This window comes from Tyto alba, unplaced genomic scaffold, assembly GCF_018691265.1.
Source record: "Tyto alba isolate M040663 unplaced genomic scaffold, T.alba_DEE_v4.0 Super-Scaffold_41, whole genome shotgun sequence".
Taxonomy (NCBI): Eukaryota; Metazoa; Chordata; class Aves; order Strigiformes; family Tytonidae; genus Tyto; species Tyto alba.
The window spans coordinates 19,562,199-19,581,774 of NW_024881317.1; the positions used below are offsets into that span (position 1 = coordinate 19,562,199).

At 38.9% G+C, this 19,576-nt stretch overlaps 2 protein-coding genes across 5 annotated transcripts in view; both read left to right on the forward strand.

Annotated features, from left to right (window-relative positions):
• The window catches only part of RAB8B (RAB8B, member RAS oncogene family), a 28,641-nt gene extending 16,023 nt beyond the window's left edge, over positions 1-12,618 (forward strand). Inside the window, exons 2-9 of one of the 2 annotated variants that reach the window (XM_032990398.2) lie at positions 996-1,056; positions 2,229-2,289; positions 3,703-3,780; positions 4,745-4,834; positions 5,637-5,702; positions 7,843-7,893; positions 8,402-8,426; positions 10,856-12,618. In XM_032990398.2, the coding sequence (XP_032846289.2) occupies positions 996-1,056; positions 2,229-2,289; positions 3,703-3,780; positions 4,745-4,834; positions 5,637-5,702; positions 7,843-7,893; positions 8,402-8,426; positions 10,856-10,905 (482 nt within the window). In that variant the 3' untranslated portion in view covers positions 10,906-12,618. Of the gene's footprint in view, positions 1-995; positions 1,057-2,228; positions 2,290-3,702; positions 3,781-4,744; positions 4,835-5,636; positions 5,703-7,842; positions 7,894-8,401 lie in introns of both variants that reach the window. The other variant, XM_032990397.2, reaches the window with a different exon arrangement.
• A 3,579-nt stretch (positions 12,619-16,197) lies between these two features.
• USP3 (ubiquitin specific peptidase 3) overlaps positions 16,198-19,576 on the forward strand; it is a 104,127-nt gene continuing 100,748 nt past the window's right edge. For 2 of the 3 annotated variants that reach the window (XM_032990207.2, XM_042803733.1), the window contains exon 1: positions 16,198-16,316. The gene's annotated coding sequence lies outside the window, so the exon portion shown is untranslated. The remainder of the gene's footprint in view (positions 16,317-19,576) is intronic. The other variant, XM_042803735.1, reaches the window with a different exon arrangement.

A 19,576-nucleotide genomic window follows, 5' to 3' on the forward strand; every position in this document is an offset into this window, starting at 1 on the left:
ATCCCCCCCAAATCTTTTATAAACTGTGACTAGATATCAAGTAACTATTTCAGATTCACTGAAGGTAAAATGGGCCATTAGTTTCAAAACAGATTAGTTGGGAAGTACATGGGGGTGGCTGTCCTGGGATTCAAAAATCTGGCAGTCATGTAGTGGGACTTGGGCAGTCTCAATTTGAGCTGTGCTATAGTATAGGTTTAGAGACGTGAAAGTTAAAGTAGTCTGGGGTAAAGGCTAGTCTGTTTGGAAATCTTGGCTTTGATACATAGATCCATTTGATCCCTTGAAACCTTAAAAGACATTATTTAGCCCTTCTGAATTCCACCCCCCCACCCCCCCCCCCCAGCTTAAAATCTGCCTTCAAAATCAGTCTCGGAACTGATGGGTACCGTGTGTAAGGCGGGGAAAGGAGAGAAGTGTTTGCTTGGTACCTCTTGGAGCTTTCTGGAAACTCTAAGTTACTCCTACTACTTCAGCAACCTTCGGTAACTATCTGTGTAGCTTATATATCCTGTGATGCTTTGCCATTTACTGTGATGTCTGATTATATTGCATTAAATATCACTTTTCAAAAGTAGATGCCAGTTTTGAAAAGGAATTAAGGGGCCATAGTATGTATTTTTTTCCTCAGATCCAGGAGAGGTTCTAGGGAATTGACTTGAACTGCAGAGGCTAGTCAAAAGTTGAGAAAAATATACATTCAAACTAGTCACCTTATAGATGTAAAATGAAAGAATTTTGAGATAAAATCTCCCTCTCATAATCTTGACTATCTCTAGTAGTGAGTCTGAGTTCGGTCTATTTTCATTGTGCAGAATAATTTATCCTTGACATGTTGGGTGCAGCTGAAAACCTCTGTGCATCCTCAGCACTTCCTAGTGTTTGGAAGAAATGGCAACTTCAGGATAATTCTTTTGCCTAAGTTTACGCTTACCAAAAACTGAACATCTCCTTTTCATTTATTGCAAAACTTAAAGTATCTCTCTCTCTGGCAGGAATTGACTTCAAGATCAGAACAATAGAATTAGATGGAAAGAAAATCAAGCTACAAATATGGTAAGTATTCCAAAGTAATTCAGGTTTTCAGTGAGTACTGAATTACTCTTTGAACAGGAACACTTAATAGCTTTTGAGCCTGAGTCTACCAGAATTTTCATACCTTTTATTCATTGACTGTCCATAAGGTTTATGCTTTTGTCTAGCTTGCTTTGGAGTGGTTCTGCTTCAGCAGCACAGGAAATAGCCTGTTCACATGCGAATGTTACAGCAACTTCCCATTTTATCAAAAGCTGTCCTCTTAAATGTGCTTTTAGCTGTTCCAAGTGGAAAAGAAGTATTAATTCCATAGCTGTAAACTAAAATATGCAACCTAATAAAATGTAATCTCCTCTGATACTTTGATACCTGGTTGTACTCACAGAGGGACAGGTGAGTGATAATGCTCCTGTTCTTTGCATGGTGGGTTGGTAGAGACTGAGCCTCCTGGTAGCAGCAGATGAGTATTTTTGGAGTAGCATTATTACACATGCCAAACTCTTAAAATGCTACTGGTAAATATAGGGCTCTTGCTGATTTCTCAAGTTCTTGCAAAGATAGTTGTGATACTTGCATGTGAGCCAGAATTCTTGTGATTAAGGAAGTGAAGTGCCACAAGTGGTTGGTAGAAATTTTCTGTCTGTAATGTAAGTCAAAAAGCTGGGTTTTGTCAGGCCTTCAGGGTTCAGCTCCCCCAGGTGTGACTAGTAGCCAAACACTTTGGTCCTTGTGTTCACTCACAGACAGATACTGCTTTGAAGTCATCTAGGATAAAATATCAGCACACTAAGGTATAGTGGCTGATTTTAATAGCTAACTATGTGCAAATACACTTCATAAAATATTTTACTGCTGCCTGCTTAAATTTTTGTTTAATGCAGGACTCTGATGCATCAGAGCTGCTGTTTTTTAATTATTCTAGGGAAGGCTGTGTAGTGCTGAGTTTTATTGCTTGCATGAAAATTTAAATGCTTTTGTGCCATATTTATGGTGCTGCTATAACTGATGAGTAAGTAGGATAGCTCAGGAGCAAGGAGGATGTTGAGGGCTGAAGAAACTTTTGCAAACAGCTTCTAAATGGTATCTTTTCGTAATGAGTAAGTATCAGTACATTGCTGTTTAAAAAGACATCTCCAAGTACAGAAGAGTATAAAGATCACCTCCAACAAATACTTGTTTTCACTGAATTTTAGGGATACAGCAGGCCAGGAGAGATTCCGCACAATCACAACAGCTTACTACAGAGGAGCCATGGTGAGTGCTCTTGCCTAAAAAAAAAATAGGCACAACTAGTGTAACTGGTTTGCTGTTCTTAAGGTTATATCATGTAAGTCTTCAAATGGAGGATTGGATAATTGTGGCTTTAGATGCAGAGAATAAAGTTTGTGGTTTGGTTGGGGTGTTTTTGTTTTGTGTTTTTTGTCTTTAGTTTTTTTAAACCTGCTGGTACTTTGTCTAGTCCTGGTTTTGTGATGAAACTTTATGTCCTATTGTCTTTAATATAATTAAAAGTTCTGCAGATAATGAGAAGCTAAGTTGACAAGCTTTAATCAGACAAGTTTTTTTTAATGCGATCAACCCCTTTAAAATGTTTGAAAAATAAGTAATGAATCATTTTAATATTAAAAGAAGTATATTTTACCAAATTGATTTTCCTTCAGTCAGAGAATCCAAAATCGGCATTCTGCATTTTGTAGGTGACTGTATTTCTACTAGAAAACTTCTACTACAGAAGCTACTGTTCCTTTTTGCTCCATTAAGAATGACTTGGAAGTCAAATAACTGACTTAGAGCCTGTATTCTTTGTGGCACATCTGCTTGTAATGGTTCTCAATGAAGATACTTTGAGATACTTTATGTTGGGACACTGTAGTTTCACCTTGCTGATGAGTGGCTATGCTGCTACTACATGTTTTTATTGCCTTGTAGGAACACATCTGTTCCATTCATAGGCTCCATTCAGGCTGTGGGTCCAAATAACTCCACTGCTACGGAGTACACGTTAATAATTGTGGCTCTGTGTTATAGCTTTCTAGTACTTAAAAAGGTTTTGGCAGCGACATGATCTTCTTCCCACCTCCCAGTCCATGGCCAAGGACTTTTCTTTGTTCTGTGAGGAATGATGGGAAAGGCAGTAGGGAATAGAGGTGAACCTGGCAATCTGTCCTTAATGCAGCTGTTGTGTGGCTTCCCATGTTTTCCTAACGGTTGAGAGCCCACACTAGTATACGTACATACCTGTCTGAAAGGGCTAAAGCTTCTGGGAGAGCACCTAGTGGCAGCTTGGCTGTAAGTATACACTGGCCCCTGCAGATTGGATCTCACAGCTTTGTCATCTTTGACTGCTTGAAGCTGCTGCTTCTAAAGTTGACTTTAACAATAGAGTGCTGGTTGCTGTTGTAGTAGAATTTCTGAACTTTTCCTGACAACAGGCTAATAGTTCTAAACTTCATATAGGTGGTGTGTTTGACCTCTAACAGTGGCAAAAGATGTTAAATAGTAATTTTTTGGATAAATTCTCAGCAATGGCATAATACTTTGAGAAAGGACTATAGGTGCATAAGTTGTATGTTGAATTTCTTGGAAGTATAAACAAACCAACAGCATACATCAAAAGTCAACCAATAGTGCTAGCTCATCTAACTAGATTGTCTTAATTTTATTTAGGGAATTATGCTGGTGTATGACATCACAAACGAAAAGTCTTTTGACAACATAAAAAACTGGATAAGAAACATAGAGGAGGTAGGTGCCTTGGAAAGTACTTAATCATTCCATCTTAGGATTTCCCTAGGACAAATAATAATCAAGCGATTATTCACTTTCATTGTAGTAGCCAACACAAATGCCTAAGTTAGACTGTGCAGTGAATGCAACAGTGGTTATTATTGGGGAGAATTTTATCTCATTCGTCTAGGGATCGAAGGTAGAAAAGTTTTAAAAAGTAAGCATAAAGTGTTATAAAACCGCTCTTATTATATGACTTTGTTCTTCTTCTGATATTGGGTGTGCCTAAGGAATGGGAAGGAGCAAGATCTTGGGGTGTCTACCTTTCACAGAGGTGATGACAGATCTGTCTAATTTCAGTTGTTACTGTGTTGTGTGTTTGTCCAATTAGAGATTTTTGACCTTTTAATTTGGTCTTAATAAAGCTGTAGTTAGGTAACAGAATCTTCCCCCCCCCCCCCCCCCCCCCGATATAAAATCCATGGACTTCTCTTTAGTAGTTTGGCTCTTAAGCACAATTCCTGTATTAGTGACCAGTTTGGTTTGATCCCATAGTGACTGGGCTAGAAAAGTCTGCTTGCTGAAGTGATTATTACTTAAAAAGACTTTTATCAATAATGCATTTTAAAAATGCAAATGTGTATCATAATGATAATCGGACCAAATACCCCAGACGTCTGTGCACCCTTTTGAAGTGCGTAGCATTACATTTCCAGAATAGCCAAATGCCTGTGGATGTGCGTGAGTTCATGGTACTGTATTTGATCTGTAATAATAATCAGGAAAAATTATAAGAGTGTTTATTCCAACCTCTTTAAATATTAAATTGCCTGTTTCAAAAGTCAGTCTCTTTCTCAGTAAAGCCTTCACATTAGATAACTTTTTAAAAATAGAATATTCATTTGTGGATGAGTTTGACACATAAGTTACTTTTAAATAATGTTGTACTTTGTTTCTGAGAGATTACTTTTTCTTTCTTCAGCATGCCTCTTCAGATGTAGAAAGAATGATCCTGGGTAACAAATGTGATATGAATGAAAAAAGACAAGTCTCGAAAGAAAAAGGGGAGAAGGTAAGATTTCGTGACTTACCATGTTTAGAAGCCTACTTTTCTTAGGATTTTGGCTGCTGGATATTTGGTATGTTTTAGGCATATGAGAGATAATGAGCCTCAAACCTTTTGTTTCAGAAACTTTTATATATTATAGGACGCCAGGTTTGGGGTTTTTGTTTTTAAATAACGCTTGACTGTCCTCAAGTTTGAATAAAGTTAATGGTACTATTGTCTTGAGGGGAAGAACCTGTACAGAATGTTGACCTTTGCTATAGCATGAAGTACTTTAAATCTCAATATAAAGCACTGTATATAGTTTGATTGTGTTGTATCCAGTTCACCATATGGTGGTTACTTCCTCTTGTCATAAATACTGTTATTAAAGCTTGAGTACTTAGTTGTTCTGCAGAAAAAACAAGCAAGTAAGAATACTATATAATATATCATGTACACAGCTAAAGTAGTGTAGTTGCTAGAGACACAATTTGTGGGATGATTGTATGTAGTTATCTGGTCCATAAATCCATATCAATGAAGATTTTGTCTTTATGTTCTTCTATGTCCTAAATAAGTCCTTTTTATGAACGATTAATTTCTTTCTTGGTTTTGAATTTACATGAGGGTATGACCTATTCTCATATTTTGTCTAACTGTTTGGTAACTAATGTTTTTACAAGAGAAAAGCAGAAATTAAGCTTGTTTGATTTTGTTTTTAAAGCTTGCTGCAGCATACAGCATCTGTTCTGTTATGAACCTATGTGAAACATTCCTTTTACAAAGGAACTTCAAAAATACTGAAAAACTTTAACCTCTCTTCCAGTTAGCAATTGATTATGGAATCAAATTTTTGGAGACAAGTGCAAAGTCCAGCATAAATGTGGAAGAGGTAAGAGATGGGTGTTATGCTTAGGTGTGTTTCTTGAATTACTACTGTGGAGGCATGTTTCATGATTTCCTGGGCTTTCTGTCCTGATCTGGGACCTGAAGTCCCAGGTGTGCTCCTGTGTCACCAATCTTGATATATTTAGAGAGCTGACGTAAAATCCAGACATTACCAAAACACAAGAAATGCTGGAATTGTTTTTTAAATGGGTGTTAACAGAGTGTTGTAGCAAACGGTTGCTTTAGACTTCTGTGCCTTGCTACTTAAATTGCAAGTGCTTTTGGACAGGGAATAGGTGTAATTTTAGAACAATGCTTTATGCAGGAAATTGGATTCAAGATTCCGTACTTTCAGAATAATGTGCTGCTGTGTCAAGGAGCCTTCGGGTTACTACTAAATATGTCCTAGGCAGGTGAGACTGAGGATTTGTGTGTTAAACTGGAAGATCAGCATAGACTGTTATAAGCTGATGGTAGAGGAGGAAGAAAGCTTATAATACTCTGTAGACTTGCAATCTGTTCTCCTGTAAATAAATTTTGTGCTAAAAACACAAGCTCCCTAGTTAGGAGAGCGTAAGGAAATAGAATCGGAAGGAAGAGGTGGCTCAACTCCAGTCTATCTTGCCATGAATCTCTCTTGTCATCTCAAGGAGGGTGGAGGGAGGATCTTAACTTCGTGAAAATAAAATGATATCAAAAGGCAGTTACATTAAGATTAATTCATTCAGAGAAGGCAGACTTGTTTTTAAATGTTGTTCCTGTACCTAATCACTTAAAAGACTTCCCATGTGTATTGATACCTTTTAAAAGAAGACCTCCAAACACGTACTTAATTCAGATCATGTAGCTAACAAATTAACTAGAAACTAAATAGATTGTTACTTTAAAATATGGTGACTGATGCCATGCCAGACACGTTTTTTTCTGATTGCAGGATGATTGTTATGCAGTATTGTTAGAATGGGCTTGCTTGCATTGTGCTGCATCTGGAATAGTGCTTGACCTGATTTTCACAGTGTCATTATGATTCTTAAAGCAGACAATGGAAGTGTAAACATCGGCAGCTAATACCAATGGTGGATAGCAATAGTCTCCTAATAAAAAGTACCTGTTGTCTTCATTAGTTCCTCCAAATGGTTGACTTGCTCTTTCATGACATGCCCTGCAATTTCATTTTAACTCCTCTAGGTCATTATATGTGGTGCTTACTCCAAATGACTTGACTATCTGTGTTTTGGGTTTTTTTAAATTGTCACATGAATAGTGAAAAAAGCATTAAAAAATGCAGCTGGTATAGGCATTCAGCAAGTAAAATTTAGTCTTCTTTCAAAATGTTTAACTTGTGGGAAATTATGCAATTGTGATATTCTTGAGATCAGAAGTGAATGAATTTATTTATTGTGATTTGTTTGCATAGAGTGTCTATGGATGTATTCCAAACGCAATGAGAAGGGAAATATTTACGTTTTTTTATGTTCTGGAACTGTCCTTGGATTGTTGGTATCTCCACATAGCCTAAAAACTTGCTTTTCCGTGCTTCTGGAGAATTGCAGAATTTTTCTGCGACAGAAATTTCTTTACTCCTTCATACATTGAAGTCTGAGATACTGAGATTTGCCAGTGGGGTGGATTTTTTTGTTTGTTTTTGGTTTATAATAGGTATGTCTAACATTAGAGATAGTCTAGGAGCAAAATTTTGGGAGGGCAGAAGGCAAACTAACCTAATGTGAATTCCTAGGCATACCATCCTTAAACCTCTCTGTGGGTTTCTAGTTGTGATGCACAGTACAGTTGGGGGGGGGAAGTATCAGTGTATGCAGCCTTCTCTTCAGCAGATTTTTTTTTTTTCAAGAGGTATGCGATGGGAAAGTCTCTTCACGTGCTTCAAAGATCGGAGGGATGAAGTCTAAAAATACGTATTTTTTTCTTCTAAAGAATGCTTATTGCAGTTTTAAGTAAACAGCTATTGTACACAGAGTGCCTTGCAACTCAGAGTGCTAGCGTTGGCCTACAGAATACTGTATTAATAATGTGTCCGGCTACGCCATATCTATTTTGCCTTTAATGTGTCTTGTGACTATGTGACTAACTGTTCTTTTTTCTTTTTTCTTTTTTTTTTTTTTTAAATTTCTGTTCCTCACTAGGCATTTTTCACACTTGCACGGGACATTATGACAAAGCTCAACAGAAAAATGGTTTGTATTTCCAATTGGCATACAGACTAGATATATTAAAATGACTGCTGCTATAATTGGCACAGTAGTAGCCCTACCAAAAAACTCCTGGGGACTACAGTGGATGCTAAATCAAATTTGCACAAACAGTGCTTTATCACACTTTATTATACATCGGTGTGTAATTGTTCTTTATTTTGCACGAACATTAACATTGGGCAGCCTGAAACTGATGTGTTCTAATGAAATGTAGCAGTGTGATCCCTTGCTTGATTAAATGTCAAATTGGCTAGTCATTCCTTCAGCTCATACTTGAGATCTGGATTGTTGGATAAATGTTGCGTTTTAAAACAAGCAGTTTTACTGAGTGATTAACAGTGTCTGTATAATTGAGGAGCTCAAGTTGCAACAAACCTCTGCTCTGGTTATTGCTTTGCAAGCAGGGGGAGTGGGGAGGGAAACTAGGGAAGCTGGACTAATTTTTTTTTTTTCCTGCACTTTGTGATGTTGATACTGTTTTCTCTTTCAGAATGACAACAGTTCATCAGGGGCAGGTGGGCCAGTAAAAATAACAGAAAATCGATCTAAGAAGAGCAGCTTCTTTCGATGCACGCTACTTTGATGAACTTCTAATGACAGACTGCAGCACACTTAGAACCTTTTCTGCTTCTTTGAAAGCACAGGGTCACAAAGCCTCAGAAATAATACCACCAAGCTGCTGCTGAGAGCTCCATTGAACGTAGACTGCGATACACAAAATACCAAGTGGATTTTGCTCACTAAGCCTATTGACCTGTCAGGCTTTTCTTTCTCAGATATGGAAGCTATGAAATGGAGACACAAATGCAAGAGTTAACTTGTTTTCCTTTTTTACTTTCTGTTTTATTGCCTGTTGCAAAAGCTGCTATGTTTCTTTTAACTTTGCACATCCATATTGGCCTCTTACTGCCTGTTACAGCACAATCTTACAGTTATATTTGCACAGTTTGACTTGTAAGTAAGTTTCTTAACAGATTTGTGCAGGTTTTCCTTTCTCTTTTTAAACACATTTATTTTCAAGCAGAAGGGCCAGGGGAAAAATTAAGTCTCACTTATTTTCATTATTTTCTATGCTGTATACTTGTGGCCATGACTGCAGTATGGATGTTGACACTCTAGTGATGAGAATTACTGTAACAATTGGCATTTAACAATTTTTATGGGTATTGTCTCTTAGATGCACAAATCTGTTCACACAGAAGCTATGGCTTCTCTTCTGAATGTAGTATGTTGCTCTTCTTTCTTTACCAGACTTAGCAAAGTTGCGTTCTGAGTTGCCAGTCACTGATTCACAGATGCACCTCTTAGTTATCTGAATAAACACAGTGTCTTTCCTCACTTAACTTCCCTTTGTTAGCTCAAACTGTCTGCACCTTTTTTCGTTTCTGATGAGGAAGTACACTCTGGAGTTGAAATCATCAGCACAGATTGGCCTCATCACTATCACTTAAGTGGCTTGTGGAAGCTGAATTGCATGGGTTTTGCATAACCTCTTTGTGGATTCATTTGTTCAGAAATGACTGCTTCGAAAGGTGACTTCCATTTCTATTGTAATTTTAAGGATAGTTCATTAATGTCTGTAAGCATTGACCCTTGACAACAGAAGTGTCCAAAAACTAGCTTCCCGTGCAGTTGCTAAAGTTCATCAAGTTCTGGCACTAAGGAAATGGTCACATTAGGGCTATAATGTACTATTAGTTATGCATTTAATGCTGAATGTGTGAGGCCCTCTTTGGTCTGCTCAAGCAGTTAAGTTATTTTTTTCATCAGAAACTGGTACAGTGACCTAGACTGTTAGAAGCAGAGTTGAAACGTAGTTGCCTTTTTTACTCAACTGAGCATTGTATAACCTAGTCTTTGTTCTACTACTTTTTTAATGTCTTTTGAAGAATTTCCTCAATGAGCAATTAAAACAGGTGCTTTAGTTCTGTTGATGTGCCAAACTTGGACCATTGTAAGCTTTAACTACAAGTTTGTGTCCAGCATGTTTGTTATTAGGGGATAGGTGCATTCTGTCATTGTCAAAGTTAATGTCCAACGTGCTTGCTTTTGCTTCACTACATTGTCTCAGAGTTGTAAACTGCGAGTTGGTTGTTTCCACTGATAACTGCTTCATTTTGTGGTGTCAGGTACTGGATCTGTCATCTCCGGGTCTGTTGTAAATATTTTTAGAGTGAACGGGCCAATAGCATTAGATTTAAAGACTTCTGATTTTAAAAGGTTTAATAGTAGCAGCTGGTTCCATAAAGTTTTAAGTGGTTATCAACCTGTCCCCACATGTAGTTTAATAGAAATAATTATTGTAACTAGATGGTGAATCTTATAAACTGCTGTTGCTGCACTAAAACAGAAGAATCTTCATGGCAACAAGGTTTAGTGAAAAAACAAAGCAACCCTAACTGCTCTGTTGTCTACCCTTGATGTGTTTCTTGGACAGGCTAAAGCAGTTACGTTTTCTGTATGGTTAAAAAAAGTGCTTCTATACAGAAAGTGTTGTGACACCAATTATGAATGTTGTTTATTTTCAGTAATTTACCTCTGACTGATTTGGTGTCGTAATACTTGGATTTTTATCTCAGGGGTTGTCTGCAAACCAAAACTGACATGTTCTGTGTTTGGCACCGTTTACAGAATGCTTTGTATCGTTTTTCCTGTCTTCGCTGTGTGGTTAAATGTTTATTCAATATTAGTCTCCATGAACTTCCCTTTGAAAGAGCCTGTAAGTAGTAGAGTCTATGAAGTGCTTCTTGAAGCAGCAGCGAATTGGGGTATCTGCTCTGTATGGGGGGGAGAAAATAAACTTGCTATTTTCTTACATTTAGCTGTGCTAAACTGTACATAAATGTGAGGTAAGACCATAGGAAATTCACTTTATGCATGATAATGCAGTAAATATTTCACTTTGCTTAATGTTCATGTAAAGTTCATCTTTTTCTATTTGTAGAAGAATTTAATGCAATTTTGTTGTCCCCTGCTGAAACTGAAGAATTCTAATTTCATGTGGTCTTATGGATAAGGTAAAATGCAGATTTCTCTCTCTTTCTTTGTTGTTTTGCCCCCACCCCTCTTCTCCAGCAGTATTAAATGGCTGAGTGGCTGCACTTTATTGGTGTGCTAACTTTTGGTCAGTATAGACCTCTTTCTGTGTACAGTCTGCCTTGTCAGACATTGAAAAATGTGCTGTGTCTTAGTGTGCAAATCAGCTGTATGTTTTACTGGGAATATTTTTAGCTATATTTTCCTTTAGACAAGCGGGTGATGATAAATGGTATGTTCTGCCTACGCATCAGATGCTGGGTACTACAGGCTTTTCTAATATCACTATGATTGTTTTGTGCAGTCTCTGTTGCTACTTTGCTCAAGGCTATATAATCTAAATTTTGAAGGACTCTTAACTATACCTCAGTCAACTACTTAGTATTCTAATGTCCATTAGAATTAAAGTAATGTAATTATTATTAATTAGGCAGCAAATGTGTTTCTGTTTTGTTCCAGAAATTGCCATTAACCTTTCAGGAAAGGCAGACATTTTTTGGTGGATTTCGATAAAACAAAAATGCTGCTTATGCTGTGGAGTTTTAGGAAATCTTTCCCTCAGCCCCATGTCTGTGCACTATATCTTGACCAATATTTTTCTAAATGGGTTTAAAAAAAAAAAAAAAAAAAAAAAAAGGAAAAAATAAACTGATCACAGTGTTTTTGCAACTTGAGCTTTCAGTCTGTGCTCAGCAAAACATGCACAAGAAGTTTTTGTTGAGTGTATGTAGAATATTTGATTTACTTACTGTCTGAAGGTTCTATTATTGCTAAAGCTTAAACCACTCATGAAACTTAATGCAGCTCACTTTTCTATTTGGGGGGACAGTCTCAAAAATTATAATTGACTCTTCAGAGTTGTAGTTCTTTCTACAGAGAGCATTTCCCATTGTAAGTACCTTTCCCATACTAGTCTGCTGAAGTCAAGTGAATTAAGTGGATCATTTTCACAAGTGAATAAAGGAGTCTTGAATATACATATCACATTACAATATTGTGGATGGATAATGATTTGAAAGTACATGAATAATATGTAAAATGCATCAGTGTGTTATTTGTGAAAATGCATCTGTTCTTTGGTTATCTATTAATGTAACTGAAATTTTGCAATGTTAAACTTCTTAAGGACTGGTCTGTAGGTGATACTAGGTCTTTTTTCCTCCTCCATTCACTGAACTGCTTATGCCATTCACATTCTTACAAATAAAACTTGTATTTCTTTCTTCCACAAAAGCAGGATTTCCATTTATTTTTTCTTGTTTCTGGTGAATTTAAATATTTTAGTGCATTCCTATGGCCTTACAAACATTTTTGAAAATAAAACTTCAATTACAGTTATTTTAATGCTATATAGCTACTAAATTAAAAAAAAAAAAAAAGTATAGTCCTTGAGAAAATGCTTAATTTTGAAATAGAAGTGTTCTACTGTGTGTGTTTAAGCACATTTTATCTCTGGTATAAAGGTGTCATGTGAAAAGCTCCTGCGGATAAAAGTGAACTTGTCATGTGGTTAACTTGTAAACCTAACCATTAATTGTGTATTGATGTTTATAGACAAAAAAAACAAATCCAACCCCTAAAAAAAACTTCACGCCCCAATGGTTTTATTATTCCATGTGAACTTTTTTACAACAATGTGTGTCTCAAATAAAAGTTACATAATGAAAAGTATTTGGAGTATTTTGTATGAAATATTCCACAGTTTGTATGCAGTTGGCACTTCTGCTCTTATTTTCAGTAACATCTGTTGTGGAAAGGCGTCCAGCTAAGTTGCATCTGTAAAGCTTTGCTTAACTGTAGTGTCAAACCACAGGGGGTTTTGTATGGCTTTGCTTGTTCCTAAATTTGACTGTTCTGTAGATTTCTCCCGAAATATCCTCTATGCCTCTAGTGATCGCTTAAATCTATGTATGGTTTCAGTGATCTTCAGCTTCATAAGGAACCCTTTTTTGACATTTACTGTAATGAAATAGCCTTCCAAAGAAACCTCAGAGCAATGCCAGTAGAGATAACATGAGACACTATCTCAATTTGATTAAAAATTATCTACTCACTTAAGCTGTTAACATTTTTTGTTATTGTTGCTTTAAATCAGTTATGTGAAAGGTATGACTCTTAAGTAACTCAAGGCACAAAGATAATTAATTAATATAGCAAATATTGTTTGTCCAGCTTCTTTCAATACTGAATATTGAGGGATTTGTCAGAAGTATTTGTTGGCTATTATGTTAGCAATAGTTCTTGACTTTCAAATTACTGTGGATTGGCAGTAACTCACAATTGGTATGAAAACTAGTAAACTTAAGGAAAGAATGGTTTTGTCTACTCAAAAGAGAAGCAGATTAATAGTTGAGACACCCAGGTGGGCACAATAAGGAATAAATGGGTGACAAGTAGCTTATAAAGTTCGTGCTTTTTACATGTTCATCTAATAAACCATATTTAGCTGAAAAGATGTATTGTCTCTTTAAACAACAGAAAGCTAGAATTCTTGTTACACCTTACTATTTGTTGGGTTTGGTTTGGTTTGTTTGTGTGTCTTTTTTTTTTTTTTTTTTTTTTTTTTTTCCAGACTGCTTCTGGCAGACAAGTTTGCTGCTTTAGGACCAGCTGTTTAAAACATCTTGCAGATCTCCATGATCTGAACTGGTTCTAGATGCTCAGCAGTCCTAAAGTCACTTCTGCAAGTCCTTCAGTTCTCACCGAAGTTAGTGACATGCATCTGCATCCCAATAACATTTTAAAATACATTTGCATTCTCCATTTGTTAAAAGGAAATAGCACGCATACTTACACTGCTTGAAAATGGTGATTTATTACAGTTCTGGATTTATTTTTGGTTGCTGACTAGCAATTACTATACAAATAGTACGCACTTGTAGACCAGAGGCAAATGGTTGGTACATGTGTAGAAAGTATCTAGCTTTTATTATCTGGTAAACTGCCGTTTTCCTAATGCTTCTTTTTCCAACTTGGTTGACTAGCAGCTCTTTAGAATTCTTGAACTATACCAATCATCAATACAATGTAAGATTTCAAAATAATTTTTAGAAATATTCTAATCTTCAAGAGACTACATAAATGAAGCTTTTATCTTGCATAATGTTACTCTAGCCATCTAGAGGTTTAAAGAAGGGATATGGAATGGAATGCCAAACTGAAGAGAATTTTTAGTGCTCTGGGATGTTTTGTAGTTACTCCAAAAATTTTTTTACTGCCTTCAGCAAAGCACATCAGCACTAAACTTCTGGTGTGAACAGAGGTTATATAAATTCCTCTGAGCACAGATGAAATTTGGAGGAATTATTGAGAAATAAAGTAAGTTTTGAGTAGGATACAAACATTTTCCTCATCTGAGGAATTAAGATGTTTAATGAATTGTGGAAAGCATGTGTAACTTGAACTGTACTACTGGATACCTTGTTCTTACTTTGAAGTGAACAGGAATTCTGTAAACATAGACTGTGTGGAGAATTTCATGTTATTTAGTCTTATATATCTTCCTTAAGTAGGTAGTTGAGATGACTTACTGCAGTTGGGACTTTTCCTGCTTATGCCACCACTCCAAAGGAGTGTGCATGATACACAGCTACAACTGGTATCCCAAGGCCTTACGTCAGGCAGTCGTCTCTCAGATTGATGGACTTGTATCAAAATGGTTTTTTATTTCTCAGGGAAATGTTACCATTGTGCTCACTAACTTTTCTGGCTTGGTTTAACACCTTTTGTGAAACAGCATAGAGAGATGATGCTGCTGTGAACATACTTATCTTGGGACAGAAAATGGCAGGCTCCAAAACTGCCAACCTGGCACCTTTCTCAACTGTGTACATTCACAATTTGTTACACTTTCAACACTAATTCATCCACATACGTACTTTTGTTGGACCACTAGCCATGTGCTCATCTCTAAAGAAATGTGCAGTCTTTAATTACTCAACCAACTACAAGTAAAGTGCAAATTATGTCAAGAATGGTGGGGGTTTTTTTAAAGTTTAAAATTTATTTTCAAGACTGTTCGCAAATCCTTAGTGTTACCTTAATTTTCTTTTCCTCTTTTTCCTTTTTTCTTTTTGTTCTAGGCAATTTAGCAACTAACTAGCTCTGATATGTATTCTAGATGAAGGATGGAATTTTTCCAAGACGTCTGAGCAACTGAGATTGTCTAATGCTGCCAAGCACTGCTTCTGAGCTTCCTCACCTGAAATGCAATGACTTTGTAAAACATTGATGCTCTCTCTTGAACCAATAAAATACAGGGAAAAGTCAACTATGTGTGTCTCAAATACTGTAAGTAATTTTAGAGAATAGCACTGGTAAGTGTACTTGAAATTAGGGAATGGCTAACCGGCTCCCTGTGCCAAGCATGGGATGGGTGATCCTTTAAAAATAGTAATCAATTAATGAGCTGGTTTTTGAGTGTCATGTCCTATTTAGCACACACTGCTACATACTGTGCAGCTGCTTTATCTGTTTGAAGGGAGGGGAGGAGGAAACCCCCCAGAAGCACAAGGTGGAACGGAAGCCATTTCCCCTCACCGCCTCCCGGAGCAGGTAGGGCGCGACCCCCCTTCCCGCCCAGCGCCGCCTGAGGGGAGCGGTGCCCCCCGGCCCGGCCCGGCCCGCCCCGCGCCCTCCTCACAGCCCGGCGGCGGCGGCAGGTTGGTCCCGGCGGGCAGCCGCCCGCCCGGGGGTAGGGGAAACCTCCCGGGCTGTGGCGATAAGGGGCAGCGGGAAGCAGCGGCCCCGGCTTCAGGGGCAGAGGGGAGAGCGCGCGATGGGGTGCGGGGCCAGGCGCCTCAAGCCGGGCAGCGCAGGGCCGCCTTTCTGGCGCAGAACCCGGTAGTTTCCGCGCACAGGCGCGGTGTCGGCGTCCCTGCGAGGGGGGGCCGGGTATGGCCGAGCCGCCGGCTGCTGCCCCTCGCCTCAGCGGCTGCCGGGGCCGGCGCCCGGCTGTAGCAAGGATAGCCATCCTCGGGGTGAGGGGGCCGCCGGCCCTGCCCCGGGCGGGCCTGAGCCTCGCTCCCCTCAGCACGCACCGTGCCGCGGCCTCGGGCTTGGCTGGCACGGCGCTTCTCTGAGATGGCGGCTTCGGCTCACCGTCCCCCCTCCCCCCCCCCGCCCCGGTCCCTCCTCAGGCGTTTTGGTGGGGCCGCCCCCTCGGGGGACCCCACGCCCACCGGCCACGGGGGTGTCAGCCCCAGCAGCCCGGCCCACGCGTGGTGCTGGAGCACGGCCCCGCAGGCCCCGGTGGCCGCCGGCGGCCTTGACCCAGGCCGCCCACAGGGATCCTCGGCAGCTGCACCCACTGGCCTTGCCCGTCCCCAGCCCTCCGTCACCCTTCCGGGGCGAAGCGCTGGGGGTGCCAGGTGCGGGCTGCGCCGTGTGGACACCGGGCTGCTGTGCGGTAGCGCTTGGGGGTGGAAAAACGGGGATCTTTCCGTGGTGGTGACAGAGGTTTGGTTCCTCCCGGGGCAGTCGTGAGGAAGCTCCCAGTGCTGCGTTACAGTAATTGGCCATGGGCGGGCGAGCACCCGTGGGGCAGGGGTGCGCAGCCTGTCCTCCTCCAGCTGCCCCGCAGGGCTGGCGTGGGGTGCCCGGGGTGTCCCACCCGGGAAGCCTGGCCCCGAACCCCCGCTGCACGCAGCCAGCCAGCTTGGGCCTGTTCCAGCGCCGATGTTTAGGCAGGCCCTCCATTTTAATATGCGCTTCCTAATTGGTTTCAGTTCAATGTTGTTTCGTTTTTGGTGCCTAACAGGTATTCCCAAGAACTATAGCAGAAGCGTTTCTAGAAGCTGGTCCTGCCTTTGTGTATTTTCTCACGCGGTGTAATTAGACTGGTCCTTTTTCAGTAGTAATATACTTGCATAAAAAGGTAGAGTTATTTAACTGCTTTTTAACCACCCTGTCCACATCAGAGGTGAAATTGTGAATTTAATTTTTCTTAAAATTAAAAAATAGTTTATTGTCATGGGAAATGCACTCTTCTTTAGAATGTATTTCATTTGTGGTATTTACTCTGCAACTCTCTAACCAATTTATTTGCCCCATGAAAATTTTTAGTAGAAATTTCAGATGCTAGTGGAAAATGCAACATGAATAACAGTGCTTTGGTGGTTCCCCCCCCCTCCCCCGCCTTTGATTCAGGGGCTTTCATCTAGCTGGTGTCCCTGTTTCTTTCTTCCCTTGTGTGGTTTGTTGTTGTGCAAATTAGTGGTAGCTATTAAGCATCAGTACGGAAAAATGTGCTCATCTTTGGACTGGTGTTTTCTGTTCTACTCCAGGGACTATTCTGATTTACCTACAGCAGACTTTTGAGGTCATATGATGTTTCCCATTCACTGGAGATTCATTAAGTGTAGAATCATACTGGACAAATAGCTAACAGTATTCAATATCAGTAGTTCTCTTGTGGCAACATACTTTCTCCAGAATGAAGTTTAATAATAGAAACTAAAATGATTGCAGCCTTAAAGCAAATAATAAAACGTACTAACTTTAATTTTTAAAGTTGAGTCTATGATGCAAACTGGAGGTCAAACACAGCTAATATGGTTACCCCTATTAATTAACCCTTTCTTCCATAGGAGGGGCCACCTCTTGGAAAAGAAGATAATTTAAACAAAAGTAGTTCATGTTTTATTTACCACAGCTCTTCACTAAAAGTTAGTTTTAGTTAGATCAAACTCCCTTTCAACCGTATGTTTGGAAGTTTTCATGAGTTATTGTTATTACTGCCTGCCAATTTTCTTCAGTTTATGACAGCGTAGCTCTTTCTGTAAAGATCAAAGTGATTAAACGATAATGAACTTTCCAAACTCATTTTGCTTAAGGATATAGAATTAAATATTTAATTTGACCTTTATCTGAATTCCCTCTATCTAAATTCCATATAAATAAAAACACAAAATTAATAGTGGGGTAAGTTTCCTGAGAACTGAGTTGCAGTGTTACATGGTAGCCTTTGATATCATGATATGTTGTCTTGTGACTGCTGTGTAAAATGTCAGATGAGTGACTGTGGTTGAGTGCAAACGGTACAGCTTGCTTCACCGACCTGGAATTGCATGTATACCATTCTGTGATACTTACCTTACCCTGTAATTATAATTTTATGACAGAAATGTAGTCTTTAGTAACTCAAACAGTAATTGTCCTTTATGCGTAGCTTCTTGTAATTCAAGTAATATGTGCAAAACAGTAATGAAGTTGCTTTTGCCAGTTATCTCTCAAGAGATAGATTTTCAATGTTAAGCCAAAAGAAAGAGATTTTATTCCTATTTTTATTTTCAGTTTCCAAATAACAAGTGAAAATTTTGATGCGTGTTCCAAAAATCTTTCCAAAGTGTTCCTGCTTTGGGAAAAAGGTGACCAGTACTAATTTTGATTAATGTATATTTCTCCATACCAATGAAATAGATACCTGATTTCACCGGACTTCCAAGAGTTTTTTGATAGACGCAAGTGCCTGTCTTGTGTGGAGACATGGCTGTGTCTAGAGCATGCAAAGAAGCGTGAAGTCAGTCAAAGGGCCCTAAGCATTTCCTGTGTGACCAAGATGAAGACTGTTATGATAACTACGCCAATTATTAGATTACATTAATAATCAAAATTCAGCTATAGAGGTGGCCATCTTAGTGCATTTACCATGGCTAGAATATTTTAATCTATGCCATCTATTAATAAAATTACTCTGTGCTTCTGATTTTCACTTGGTCACCAAAGACTCCCCATACCATGATGATACACTACACACTCACTAGTTTCACTAAATCAAGATAAAAAGGTTCATGCTCCTTCTGTTTTCAAAGGAGATGTCAGATGCTTAAGTGCCTCTTGAAAGACTCCACAACAAGCCTGTCATTCTTGATCTAGAGCAATGGTTTCCTACAACTGAGCTCAGCCTCCCCTGCAGCGGTTCACCTACAGCAAAAGCAAGGTTTAGAGCGCAAGCAAGCTTTCCCATGAAATTTTCTGCTACTTTTATTTCAAGACATGCAGGGTCCTAAAATTTAAATGTTAGTGAAGTCCCTTATGATTAGCATTTAAATAGTAGAAATTTTCTTCTTTAAATTTTAGAGAACAGTTTAATGTATCTCTTTTTAATTATGTAACTAATTCAGTGGATGAACATGAGCTTATCAAAAGTTTAGTGCAACCGACTAAAAGACAAAATACATTAGCAGCTAGTCCTAAAAAGGCATATTTGTTCATGTATTGTCTCTGAATTATTTTCATGCCTTTCTCTTCAGGGTATTCATGCCAGTTTTTAGAATCAGAAGATAATCTAACATGTCTTTATTTTACTCCTCATGCAGGTTTTTGGAAAAGTTGATGTGAGCCCTGCAGGTGTTCTCAAAAGACTGGTTACAAGAGTCTTGTTTTTACTGTGTATCAGCCCTTCTTGCAGGCAGAAATTTCAGTTTGAACTGAAATCACTTTTGAAAGAGGAAGGGTGTTCTCTTCCAATACATGTTTCTGTGCTTTGCTACAGCTAAAACAGGTATCTGTGTGGTGAAGTGGTTCATAGAAATAGAGAAATAATTTGATCTGGGCCAGCTGCGTGCATTGAAGTTGGTGGATAAAATTAAGTTGTTTAACCCAGTGCTTCTTCTAACCAGAAGGGATT